This window comes from Hypanus sabinus, chromosome 17, assembly GCF_030144855.1.
Source record: "Hypanus sabinus isolate sHypSab1 chromosome 17, sHypSab1.hap1, whole genome shotgun sequence".
Classification (NCBI taxonomy): Eukaryota; Metazoa; Chordata; class Chondrichthyes; order Myliobatiformes; family Dasyatidae; genus Hypanus; species Hypanus sabinus.
Genome location: NC_082722.1, coordinates 5,297,636 through 5,312,028, shown reverse-complemented (window position 1 = coordinate 5,312,028; position 14,393 = coordinate 5,297,636). Strand labels below are relative to the sequence as shown.

The window sequence follows — 14,393 nt, the reverse complement described above, 5'->3', positions numbered from 1 at the left end:
TCAGCCAGTTGTAGTTATGCCTGCTGCCTCTTCCACGGATCCAATCTTCATCACCCGCGTAACACCAGCATGAGGGACTCACTGAGCTGTGAGGTTCCAGGTCCCAGTGCCGTAGGGTTCTCCCATCACGCTGCAGGTCTGCGTGGTTTCAGGTCTCTCTGCTGAGCCCCATCCATCCCTCGCATTCACATCAGTGCCAAACTCCCTCCGCCTGATTCAATCACACAGTGTGCATGACAACTGTCCTGCAGCAGTGGTAGACAGAATGTACAATGGAATAAGAAATGCATGTTAAAAAGCATTGGAAAAACAGAGATAGTCTGATGTCGGGGGAAGAACCTGTTCCTGGATCATTGAGTTTGTGTCTTCAGGCTCCTGCACGGCCTCCCTGATGGGAGCAATCAGAAGGGGGCATGTCCTGGGTGGTGGGGTCTTTAATGATGGATTTGAAGATGTCCTCGATGGGGGGTTGGGGGGGGGGAGCTGGTGTTCACGATGGAGTTGACTGAGATTGCAGCCTTAATCCAATCCTGCATTTCTTTGGTATTGAATAGTTGCATGTATGGTCACAATTTGGAATTAATCTTCCATGTAATGAGCTGTGGTGGTTTGGGTTACCATGTGGGGGTTTCTCAGAGGTATATACATCGTCACTGACACCCCAGTCTCTCCTTCCCTCTGCAGACAAGAGAAAAGGCCGGTTATATGGACCCCATGTGCATCGATGGCACAGCCCAGCGGACCTGGCTGAATCGTGCTGACGTAAGGGCAGCACTGAACATCCCGACACACGTCCAGCGCTGGGAGCTCTGCAGGTGAGGCGGGCTGGGAGCTCTGCAGGTGAGGTGGGCTGGGAGCTCTGCAGGTGAGGTGGGCTGGGAGCTCTGCAGGTGAGGCGGGCTGGGAGCTCTGCAGGTGAGGCGGGCTGGGAGCTCTGCAGGTGAGGTGGGCTGGGAGCTCTGCAGGTGAGGCTGGGAGCTCTGCAGGTGAGGCTGGGAGCTCTGCAGGTGAGGTGGGCTGGGAGCTCTGCAGGTGAGGTGGGCTGGGAGCTCTGCAGGTGAGGTGGGCTGGGAGCTCTGCAGGTGAGGTGGGCTGGGAGCTCTGCAGGTGAGGTGGGTTGGGAGCTCTGCAGGTGAGGCTGGGAGCTCTGCAGGTGAGGCTGGGAGCTCTGCAGGAGAGGCTGGGAGCTCTGCAGGTGAGGCGGGCTGGGAGCTCTGCAGGTGAGGGGCTGGGAGCTCTGCAGGTGAGGTGGGTTGGGAGCTCTGCAGGTGAGGTGGGCTGGGAGCTCTGCAGGTGAGGTGGGAGGGAGCTCTGCAGGTGAGGTGGGTTGGGAGCTCTGCAGGTGAGTCGGGAGGGAGCTCTGCAGGAGAGGCAGGGTTAGGGTGCGAGGGCTTATCGCAGACGATATGGGTGGGACAGGCGAAGTTCCAATCTTCCAGAGGCCTGAGTTCAAATCCCACCTGTAGCATCTGCATAGTTTAAGTTCAGTTAAAATCTAGTATTTAATCAATCAGATAGTCTAACTGATTGATTAGGTCGCGAGTACATGAAAGGAGTTAGTGAAATGGGTCATCTGCATCGAAAAGTAGTGAGAATTGGACTGAGCAGGCTCAAGATTCTCCACACTCACTGACCCTGACCCGTCTATGGGACGAGGAACACACAAGATTCTCCACACTCACTGACCCTGACCTGTCATTGGGACGAGGAACACACAAGATTCTCCACACTCACTGACCCTGACCCGTCTTTGGGACGAGGAACACACAAGATTCTCCATACTCACTGACCCTGACCCGTCTATGGGACGAGGAACACACAAGATTCTCCACACTCACTGACCCTGACCTGTCATTGGGACGAGGAACACACAAGATTCTCCACACTCACTGACCCTGACCCGTCTTTGGGACGAGGAACACACAAGATTCTCCACACTCACTGACCCTGACCCGTCTTTGGGACGAGGAACACACAAGATTCTCCACACTCACTGACCCTGACCTGTCTTTGGGACGAGGAACACACAAGTGTCTCCACACTCACTGACCCTGACCTGTCTTTGGGACGAGGAACACACAAGTGTCTCCACACTCACTGACCCTGACCCGTCTTTGGGACGAGGAACACACAAGATTCTCCACACTCACTGACCCTGACCCGTCTTTGGGACGAGGAACACACAAGTGTCTCCACACTCACTGACCCTGACCTGTCTTTGGGACGACGAACACACAAGTGTCTCCACACTCACTGACCCTGACCCGTCTTTGGGACGAGGAACACACAAGATTCTCCACACTCACTGACCCTGACCCGTCTATGGGACGAGGAACACGCAAGATTCTCCACACTCACTGACCCTGACCCGTCTATGGGCCAAGGAACAGACAAGATTCTCCACACTCACTGACCCTGACCCGTCTTTGGGACGAGGAACACACAAGATTCTCCACACTCACCGACCCTGACCCGTCTTTGGGACGAGGAACACACAAGATTCTCCACACTCACCGACCCTGACCCGTCTTTGGGACGAGGAACACACAAGTGTCTCCACACTCACTGACCCTGACCCGTCTTTGGGACGAGGAACACACAAGATTCTCCACACTCACTGACCCTGACCCGTCATTGGGACGCGGAACACACAAGTGTCTCCACACTCACCGACCCTGACCCATCTTTGGGTCGAGGAACACACAAGTGTCTCCACACTCACTGACCCTGACCCGTCTTTGGGACGAGGAACACACAAGATTCTCCACACTCACTGACCCTGACCCGTCTTTGGTACGAGGAACACACAAGTGTCTCCACACTCACTGACCCTGACCCGTCTATGGGACGAGGAACACACAAGATTCTCCACACTCACTGACCCTGACCCGTCTATGGGCCGAGGAACACTCAAGATTCTCCACACTCACTGACCCTGACCCATCTTAGGGACGAGGAACACATAAGATTCTCCACACTCACTGACCCTGACCCGTCTTTGGGACGAGGAACACGCAAGTGTCTCCACACTCACTGACCCTGACCCGTCTTTGGGACGAGGAACACACAAGATTCTCCACACTCACCGACCCTGACCCGTCTTTGGGACGAGGAACACACAAGTGTCTCCAGACTCACCGACCCTGACCTGTCTTTGGGACGAGGAACACACAAGTGTCTCCAGACTCACCGACCCTGACCCGTCTTTGGGACGAGGAACACACAAGTGTCTCCACACTCACTGACCCTGACCCGTCTTTGGGACGAGGAACACACAAGTGTCTCCACACTCACTGACCCTGACCCGTCTTTGGGACGAGGAACACACAAGATTCTCCACACTCACTGACCCTGACCCGTCTTTGGGACGAGGAACACACAAGTGTCTCCACACTCACTGACCCTGACCCGTCTTAGGGACGAGGAACACATAAGATTCTCCACACTCACTGACCCTGACCCGTCTTTGGGACGAGGAACACACAAGTGTCTCCACACTCACTGACCCTGACCCATCTTAGGGACGAGGAACACATAAGATTCTCCACACTCACTGACCCTGACCCGTCTTTGGGACGAGGAACACGCAAGTGTCTCCACACTCACTGACCCTGACCCGTCTTTGGGACGAGGAACACACAAGTGTCTCCAGACTCACCGACCCTGACCTGTCTTTGGGACGAGGAACACACAAGTGTCTCCACACTCACTGACCCTGACCCGTCTTTGGGACGAGGAACACACAAGTGTCTCCACACTCACTGACCCTGACCCGTCTTTGGGACGAGGAACACACAAGATTCTCCACACTCACTGACCCTGACCCGTCTTTGGGACGAGGAACACACAAGTGTCTCCACACTCACTGAACCTGACCCGTCTTTGGGACGAGGAACACACAAGATTCTCCACACTCACCGACCCTGACCCGTCTTTGGGACGAGGAACACACAAGTGTCTCCACAGTCACCGACCCTGACCCGTCTTTGGGACGAGGAACACACAAGTGTCTCCACACTCACTGACCCTGACCCGTCTTTGGGACGAGGAACACACAAGTGTCTCCAGACTCACCGACCCTGACCCGTCTTTGGGACGAGGAACACACAAGTGTCTCCACACTCACTGACCCTGACCCGTCTTTGTGGCGAGGAACACACAAGTGTCTCCACACTCACTGACCCTGACCCGTCTTTGGGACGAGGAACACACAAGTGTCTCCACACTCACTGACCCTGACCCGTCTTTGGGACGAGGAACACACAAGTGTCTCCAGACTCACTGACCCTGACCCGTCTTTGGGACGAGGAACACACAAGATTCTCCACACTCACTGACCCTGACCTGTCTTTGGGACGAGGAACACACAAGATTCTCCATACTCACTGACCCTGACCCGTCTTTGGTACAAGGAACACACAAGTGTCTCCACACTCACTGACCCTGACCCGCCTTTGGGACGAGGAACACACAAGATTCTCCACACTCACCGACCCTGACCCGTCTTTGGTACAAGGAACACACAAGTGTCTCCACACTCACTGACCCTGACCCGTCATTGGGACGAGGAACACACAAGTGTCTCCAGACTCACTGACCCTGACCTGTCTTTGGGACGAGGAACACACAAGATTCTCCACACTCACTGACCCTGACCCGTCTTTGATACAAGGAACACACAAGTGTCTCCGCACTCACTGACCCTGACCCGTCTTTGGGATGAGGAACACACAAGATTCTCCACACTCACTGACCCTGACCCGTCTTTGGTACGAGGAACACACAAGTGTCTCCACACTCACTGACCCTGACCCGTCTTTGATACAAGGAACACACAAGTGTCTCCACACTCACTGACCCTGACCCGTCTTTGGGACAAGGAACACACAAGTGTCTCCACACTCACCGACCCTGACCCGTCTTTGGGACGAGGAACACACAAGATTCTCCACACTCACCGACCCTGACCCGTCTTTGGGACGAGGAACACACAAGATTCTCCGCACTCACTGACTTTGGGACGAGGAACACACAAGATTCTCCACACTCACTGACCCTGACCCGTCTTTGGGACGAGGAACACACAAGTGTCTCCACACTCACTGACCCTGACCCGTCTTTGGGACGAGGAACACACAAGATTCTCCACATTCACTGACCCTGACCCGTCTTTGGTACAAGGAACACACAAGTGTCTCCACACTCACTGACCCTGACCCGCCTTTGGGACGAGGAACACACAAGATTCTCCACACTCACCGACCCTGACCCGTCTTTGGTACAAGGAACACACAAGTGTCTCCACACTCACTGACCCTGACCCGTCATTGGGACGAGGAACACACAAGTGTCTCCACACTCACTGACCCTGACCCGTCTTTGGGCCGAGGAACACACAAGATTCTCCACACTCACCGACCCTGACCCGTCTTTGGGACGAGGAACACACAAGTGTCTCCAGACTCACTGACCCTGACCCGTCTTTGGGACGAGGAACTCACAAGTGTCTCCACACTCACTGACCCTGACCTGTCTTTGGGACGAGGAACACACAAGATTCTCCACACTCACTGACCCTGACCCGTCTTTGGGACGAGGAACACACAAGATTCTCCACACTCACTGACCCTGACCCGTCTTTGATACAAGGAACACACAAGTGTCTCCACACTCACTGACCCTGACCCGTCTTTGGGATGAGGAACACACAAGATTCTCCACACTCACTGACCCTGACCCGTCTTTGGTACGAGGAACACACAAGTGTCTCCACACTCACTGACCCTGACCCGTCTTTGATACAAGGAACACACAAGTGTCTCCACACTCACTGACCCTGACCCGTCTTTGGGACAAGGAACACACAAGTGTCTCCACACTCACCGACCCTGACCCGTCTTTGGGACGAGGAACACACAAGATTCTCCACACTCACCGACCCTGACCCGTCTTTGGGACGAGGAACACACAAGATTCTCCGCACTCACTGACTTTGGGACGAGGAACACACAAGATTCTCCACACTCACTGACCCTGACCCGTCTTTGGGACGAGGAACACACAAGTGTCTCCACACTCACCGACCCTGACCCGTCTATGGGACGAGGAACACACAAGTGTCTCCAGACTCACTGACCCTGACCCGTCTTTGGGACGAGGAACACACAAGATTCTCCACACTCACTGACCCTGACCTGTCTTTGGGACGAGGAACACAGAAGATTCTCCACACTCACTGACCCTGACCCATCATTGGGACGAGGAACACACAAGATTCTCCACACTCACTGACCCTGACCCGTCATTGGGACGAGGAACACACAAGATTCTCCACACTCACCGACTCTGACCCGTCTTTGGGACGAGGAACACACAAGATTCTCCACACACACTGACCCTGACCCGTCTTTGGGACGAGGAACACACAAGATTCTCCACACTCACTGACCCTGACCCGTCTTTGATACAAGGAACACACAAGTGTCTCCACACTCACTGACCCTGACCCGTCTTTGGGACGAGGAACACACAAGATTCTCCACACTCACTGACCCTGACCCGTCTTTGATACAAGGAACACACAAGTGTCTCCACACTCACTGACCCTGACCCGTCTTTGATACAAGGAACACACAAGTGTCTCCAGACTCACTGACCCTGACCCGTCTTTGGGACGAGGAACACACAAGATTCTCCACACTCACCGACCCTGACCCGTCTTTGGGACGAGGAACACACAAGTGTCTCCACACTCACTGACCCTGACCCGTCTTTGGGACGAGGAACACACAAATGTCTCCACACTCACTGACCCTGACCCGTCTTTGGGATGAGGAACACACAAGTGTCTCCACACTCACTGACCCTGACCCGTCTTTGGGATGAGGAACACACAAGTGTCTCCACACTCACCGACCCTGACCCGTCTATGGGACGAGGAACACACAAGTGTCTCCAGACTCACTGACCCTGACCCGTCTTTGGGACGAGGAACACACAAGTGTCTCCACAGTCACTGACCCTGACCTGTCTTTGGGACGAGGAACACAGAAGATTCTCCACACTCACTGACCCTGACCCGTCTTTGGGACGAGGAACACACAAGATTCTCCACACTCACCGACTCTGACCCGTCTTTGGGACGAGGAACACACAAGATTCTCCACACACACTGACCCTGACCCGTCTTTGGGACGAGGAGCACCCAGTGGAAATGGATGTGGTCACAGGGTGAACCTGCAAACCCTGTCACCCAGCTGGCTGTTGTAATCCGATGTGGTAACTGCCACACTACCTTATGGGCGCAATCATTGTAAAGATCTGCCATTCCCCACTCAACGATGAAATCTGCCTTTCTTCTGCTACTTGCTTGACATTGTTGTGGTCTGTGCGGTTCAGCCGGACTCTCACTAATGTCTGGAGTGTAATGGTGCCTCTCAGTGGTCAGCGTCAGAGTTAGGAGTGGCCTTGCAGCACGCTGGATGTTGTCTGCATCACTTTGACGGTAGGAAGTGGATCAATGGGCTGCTGGACAGCTGGACTGCTCCTGCCTTCTCCAAGTGGGCATTGTCCACACTGATGGGTGAACATTGTACTGAACCCACTGGAGCAAATCTGCCACACAGTGCTTATGGACAGTGATTGGAGAATGGTTGTCCGTGCTGCCTGCCATGTTTGAGAAGTGTTGTCCGGGAAACTTGAGGAAGCGGCAGCTGTAGAGGAGCCCTTGAGAGTAACACTGGGATGGTTTCCAAAGAAACAGCAGGAATGAAAAAGCCTTCGATGAGACTGTCTTCCCTCTGGATTATATTTCCAATATCTGCATCATTTTTGGTTCATGTATGCACACATGGTCACCTCAGCTGCTGAATGTGCAGTGTTTCATTCAGCACGTCTGTGGCAGAGGGGGAACTAAATCAAGTGCCAGATATTTGAATGAGAACAGAATGAACAAGGGGAGTGTCCCAGTCCCAGCAACCAGCCCCAAGAGTCAGTTGCATCCTGATTCCACCCCAGTACTATAGCACAGTTCAGTCCCTTCAGCCCAAAACATTGTGCCAACCTTTCAATCTACTCTAAGATCGGTCGAATCCTTCCCTCCATGTAGCCCTGCGTTTTTAAAAATCATCCATGTGCCTATCTAAGAGTTTTTTACATGTCCCTAATGTGCCCTCCTCTGCAGGCACTCACCACTCTGTGTAAAAAAGAAACTAACCACTGAAATTTCCCCTCCTCTGTCCTTTCCTCCAATCACTTTAAAACTACGCCCCCTAATTTGCACCCAGGGCAAAAGTCTTTGGTTATCCACTTGTTGGCCAGAAAGAACTACAGTCTACAAATCAGTGAGTTTGAATGAATCAAGGACAGTGGAAGTAGACAAACCAATTGTCTTTGTTCTTGCCTTGTGCTTGAAGGAGATGGAAGCTGTCATTTTGTGAAGCTGCTTTGCAGCCTCCATCTTACAATCTGTTTGAGAATTGAATTTTGTTCTGAGGTAATACAATTAGAACAACTGAATGTGGACAGAGGGAGACTCTGCTGTCATTCTCACAAGCTGTGAATCGTGTACAATGGTAGGTTTGCTGAAGTATCTCGGCCCAGCATCTGTGTGACCTGCTTTGACTGGTTTGAGCGAAAGTCACCTAAGGTATGAAGTTGTGTGGCCCTTGGATCAGAGCCAATAAGCACATGTTATCCATCAGTCACATGACCCAGAGCCAATAACACTGAAATGCAACATTTGAACTGGTAAGGAATGAATATAAAAGCAGACACTTTGACTGCAAACGTCGCAATAACTCTCCAACCACCATCACGGATGTGAAGAGCACCATGAACACATGGAGACTGGAGTGGGACCACAAGGAATACATGGCGAGCAAAGACTCCTTTTGCTGGTGTTACCTTTTCGAATCTTTGACTGTTCATGGAGGGTCAGGAAAACTTTGTAGAGGTGTACAAAGGTATTCAGTTCTTCATTGAGACATTAAAAGTACTTGTCAGTAATTATAGATTTTCTGTGTGCCTCTCTGATCATTATTACTAGATCCTCACAACACACTTGATCTACTCATACACGTTCATCGTCCATAAGACCGAAAGTCATAGGAGAAGAATCTGCTCTGCCATTTCATCGTGGCTGAACCATTTTCCCCCTCAGCCTCAATCTCCTGCCTTCTCCCTGTATCCCTTAATGCCCTGACTAAACAAGAATCTATCAACTTCTGCCTTAAATGTACATACAATGTTGGCCTCCACAGCCACCTTTGGCAATGAATTCCACAGATTCACCACTCTCTGGCTAAAGAAATTCCTCCTCATCTCCGTTGTAAAAGGACACCCCTCTGTTCTGAGGCTGGGTCCTCTGGTCTGAGACTCTCCCATCATCCTCTCCACAGCCACTCTATCAAGGCCTTTCAACATTTCAATGAGGTCACCTCTCATTCCTCTGAATTCCAGTAAGTCCAGGCCCAGAGCCATCGAACTCCCTTCACATGACAAATCATTTAATCCTGGAATCACTTTCATGCACTTCCTTCGAACCCTCTGCAATGTCAGTAATTCCTTTCTTAGAGAAGGGGCCCAAAAGTCTTCACAATACTCCCAGTGAGGCCTCACCAGTGCTTTATGAAGCTTCAACATTGCATCCTTGCTTATGTATTCTAGTCCTCTTGAAATGAATGCTAACATTGCATTTGCCTTCCTCACCACAGACTCAACTTGTAAATTGACCTTTCGGGAATCCTCCCAAGTCCCTTTGCATCTCAGATTTTTGAATTTTCTCTACATTTAGAAAATAGTCTACCCTTTTACTATTTCAACCAAAGTGCAAGACCACACAATTCCCAACACTGTATTCCATCTGCCACTTCTTTTCCCATTCTCCTAATCTGTCTGTCCTTCTGTAGCCTCTCCACTTCCTCAAAACTACCTTCCCCTCCACCCATCTTTGTATCGTCTGCAAACTTTGCAACAAAGTCATCAACTCCATCATCCAAATCATTAACATATAATGTAAAAATAATCAGTCCCAACTCAGACCCCTGTGGAACCACACTGTTTCTGGCTGCCAACCAGAAAAAGCTAAATTTATTCCTATTCTTTGCCTCCTGCCAATCAGCCGCTGCTTTATCCATGCTGGTATCTTTCCTGTAATGCCACGGGTTCTTAAATTGTTAAGCAGCCTCGTGTGGCACCTTGTCAAAGGCATTCTGAAAATTCAAGGACAGAACATCCACCGATTCTCTTTGGAGCGAAGGAAGAAGAAAAGCCCAAGGTTGCTCAACCTTTCTTCAAGAAGTGCTCTCTAATCTGGGCAATCTCCTGGCAAATCTTCTCTACGTCCTCTCTGAAGATCCAATATCCTTTGCAATAGCTGCAGAAAGTTGTGAACTCAGCTCTCTCATGGGCAGTAGCCCTCCCAGCATCCAGGACATCTTCAAGGAGCAATGCCTCAAAAGGTAGCATCCAACATTAAGGAGCCCCCAACCAGGCCATGCCTCTTATTGCTACCACCATCAGACTCAGCGATTCAGGAACAGCTTCTTCCCCTCTGCCTTCAGATTTCTGAATGGACATTCAACCTGTGGACACTACCCCAGTACTTTTCTTTTGGAACTATTAATTTACTATTACAGTATGTGTGCATATACACACACATTTGTAGTTTTTTATCATGTACTGCCACTGCATAACAACAAATGAAAAATTTTAATGACACCATGTTACAATAAACCTAATTCTGATTACCAGAATTGAACAGAAACTTAGCAATTGTAACCCAGAACTACTGAATCCGATACTTGGGAATTTCAAAACTCTGCTTAGATCACCGATGAACTTGTTACATACATGGTTTGAAGTTGGATTAACTGATTTACTGATGAAGTTGACTCTAATTCCTCTGTTCCATTTCCAGTCAAGTGGTTTCTGGGAGCTATAGGCGCATCTACACCAGCATGCATGACTTCTACCTGTCTCTCCTGAGTAAGGGTCTGCGTGTGCTCGTCTACAATGGGGACACCGATATGGTCTGCAACTTTCTGGGAGGCAACTGGTTTGTGCAGTCACTCAATCAGGCGGTAAGTAAGATCTCACTCACTGAAAGGCCCAAGTTGCAGGTAGAAGTGGAGATGGAGTTTAAGCCAACTAAGTGTGAGGCTTGGGAGATCAAATGCAGAGACAGCATGCCTTGAATGACCATACCCTTAGCAGTGTTGATAAGCAGAAGGATCTTGGGATTCAAATCCATGGCCCTCTGAAAGTGGCCACACAACTTAATATGGTGGCAAATGAGGCATTGAGTTCGAGAGTCAGGAAGTTGTATTGCTGCTTTATAAAACATGGTTAGGCTACACCGAGTTCAGTTCTGGTCACCCCATTATAGAGAGGGTGCAGAGAGTTTTACAAGTATGTGACATGAGGAAAAGTCGGACACACTTGGGTTCTTTTCTCTGGAGCAGTGGAGGCCTGCAGAGACCTGATAGAAGTAATGCCCTGGGTAAGATTTCTATTGCTATGCTGTGAGGTATTTTATTTGAACAGTTTTCTGTAACAACAGTGTGTCCTGCTGGTAAGAGTGTTTTGGCTTCGGCTAAAGATAAGGAGCCATGTTGTCCAACTTGGGAATGTTGTGTCAGCCAAGCCGGAACAGGAAGGCATGGAACAATCTCGAGAGCTGGGTGGGAAGAGTTCTCTGAAGGACTGTAGTCTTTTGGTGGGAGTGGTGGAGAGAAGCACGGGGAAGATGCCTGGAAGATCCCATCAAAGGGAGTCCCTATTACAGGGAGCGCTTTGCGAGGCAGAGGAATCCGAGAGGGGAAGTTCTACCTGTGGTTGGTGAGGAGAATTCAGCGCCGTGAGTAAAGCTACCCCCAGATGTTAGAGAAATGAGCTCCAATGTGTATGAGCACATTTAGACTGGTTTAACCATAATGGGCCCTTTTCTCTGTTAACTGTTTGATAAAGTTGAAAACTGGTAAATATACTTTCTTTATACTTTAGTGCCGGTGTACGATCTGTCATTTCTGGGCTACCAATAACTGTGTATGGGTAGTATTTCCACAGCATTCACTCAAATCGAGGTTCCTTTAATCGGAATAGCTCAATGTTCCCGTTTGGTTGAACTCCAAATCCGTAAGACTATAAAGACATAGGAGCTGAATTAGGCCATTTGGCCCATCAAGTCTGCTCCGCTTTTCAATTATGGCTAATCCCTTCTTCCTCTCCACAGCCCCATTTCCTGGCTTTCTCCACGTAACTTTGATGCCAAAGGTGTCCAGGGTGACCCTAGACATCTATCGCTTATGGAAGGTGATCTTCCCACCATGGACTTGTTCATAGAGCAGCTCGTGAGCCCCAGAGAGGGGCTGCATTTGTGGGGTGCTCAGCCCAGATATCGGATGCTCTGTTTAAGGATTGATTAAGCAGTTTATTGTGTATTTAAGCAGTGTGTAAACTAGTGGTTGGAGAAAGTGGGGTGTGTTGTAATTAAGGTTCTTTATTATGGGGATTAAGGTTTGGTGTGATTTCCAGTGCTTGTGTTCTGAGCAGGGTGTGTATTAGAATTTCCCGATCCACTGCCACTGAGAGTGCTGAGTGTGTAAAGGTATTGGGGAAAGTTATGCTGGTTGAATGGCATTTGATCAGTCAGCAGGTAAGGATGTCGTGCTAGTCCAGGCTACCAGTGACGTAACTGAAACTGTACTGCCGGAGAAGAGGGTAACGTAGCTGACTTTGAGACTTTAAAGGCAAGTTGTTCTCATTTCTGCAAAGTGATGTAAAAGGTCTAGTGGATCCTTCAGCAGTTGATTTAAATTCTGAGCTGGTTTTGGCGGAGGACGTCCTCTGGAGTTAGGCCCACCCCGACTGGGTAGAAGAATATGAGGTTTGGGCGGAGCAGGTCTCTCAGTTACTGGATGAGTGGCCGTGCTCGGACATTATGGAAATACAGCGACCGGTAGGAAGTCGAAAACGACTGGCTGCTGAGGTGGTGAACTCCCGAAAAGCAGAGAACCTTCAGGAAAAGCTAGAAAACGCTTTTGACAGGGCGGACAGCCCAGCCGATCCTATGATGAAGTTTTGACACACATTCCAGAAGACGGGAGAAACTCACTGCCTTCATCTTCAGGCTAGAGAGACAGCTGCTTCACTTGTGCCCAGAAGGAGCCAGTCAACTGCCTGAGATAAATCGATTAAGGATGGGACAGTTTGTCAATTTGCTATAGTAAACACAAAGTGCACTGCAGATGTTGTGGTCAAATCAAGACGTACAAAAAAGCTGGATGAACTGTGTTCTTGTGCTCCCGGTGCGGCCTCCTCTACATCGGCAAGACCCGACGCAGATTGGGGGACCGCTTCGTCGAGCGCCTACGCTCTGTCCATCACAACAGACAGGATCTCCCGGTTGCCACCCACTTCAACTCTGCCTCTCATTCCCATCTAGATATGTCCATACATGGCCACCTCTACTGCCATGATGAGGCCAAACTCAGGTTGGAGGAGCAACACCTCATCTACCGTCTGGGTAGTCTCCAGCCCCTTGGCATTAACATTGAATTCTCCAACTTCCGGTAATTCCCTCCCTCTCCCTTCCCCCATCCCACCTCCACTCTGTCTCCTCCTCCAGCTGCCTATTACCTCTCATGACTCTGGCTTCTTCTACTACCCATAGTGCTTTCCCCTTACATTCCTTCTTCACCTCTCCTGCCTGTCCCCTCCCTGCTTCCCCTCCCCACCACTTGATCTTTCCTCTGATTGGTTTTACACCCTCTCCCCACCTTCTTTATAGGACCCCTGCCCCCTCCTCCTTCAGTCCTGACGAAGGGTCTCGAACCGAAGCGTTGACTGCACCTGTCAATTTGCTATGATTGCTTTAGGCACTCAAATGATCCTCCCTCGTTTGTTGAGCTAATCAGAGGAGTAAAATATGATGGAGTGGGAGGCCTCCAGCAGTCCCCTCTGTTGCTGATGTGACCCCTGATGGGGTTTTGCCAAGTGAAGTGTAAAGCCTGCAAGCCGAGGTATCTGGGTCGATGTCGGCTCGTGCTATCAGCAAGTGTAAGGAGTCTGGTAGGAAAGCTGGCCCGCCTGTCGGATGTGCTAAGCAGAGGGGTGCTGACCGGTATTTTCTGTTAAAACTGTGGAGAGGATGGACATTGCAAGCTGGACTGTGAAGGACAGGAAAGCCAGTGGTTGCTTAAACAGAAAAGTAAGTCGGCGAACTTTGGGTGCACCCGGTGTTGGAGAGAACACATTCCAATCAATGTATCCAGGGAAACTGAAGTGCAAAACCCTATTCCCGAAAGCTTAGTGGGACCAAGCTTGGGTGTATCCATACGGATGGAGGGTATTTCTGCCTGGTACTCTGCTGTACAGATGTGTTTACAACCGGT

At 50.5% G+C, this 14,393-nt stretch overlaps 1 protein-coding gene across 1 annotated transcript in view; it reads left to right on the top strand.

The window, feature by feature from the left end:
• LOC132407114 (lysosomal protective protein-like) overlaps positions 1-14,393 on the top strand; it is a 73,393-nt gene that overhangs the window by 46,139 nt on the left and 12,861 nt on the right. Inside the window, exons 7-8 of the mRNA XM_059993408.1 lie at positions 685-815; positions 10,919-11,081. Coding sequence (XP_059849391.1) covers positions 685-815; positions 10,919-11,081 — 294 coding nt within the window. The remainder of the gene's footprint in view (positions 1-684; positions 816-10,918; positions 11,082-14,393) is intronic.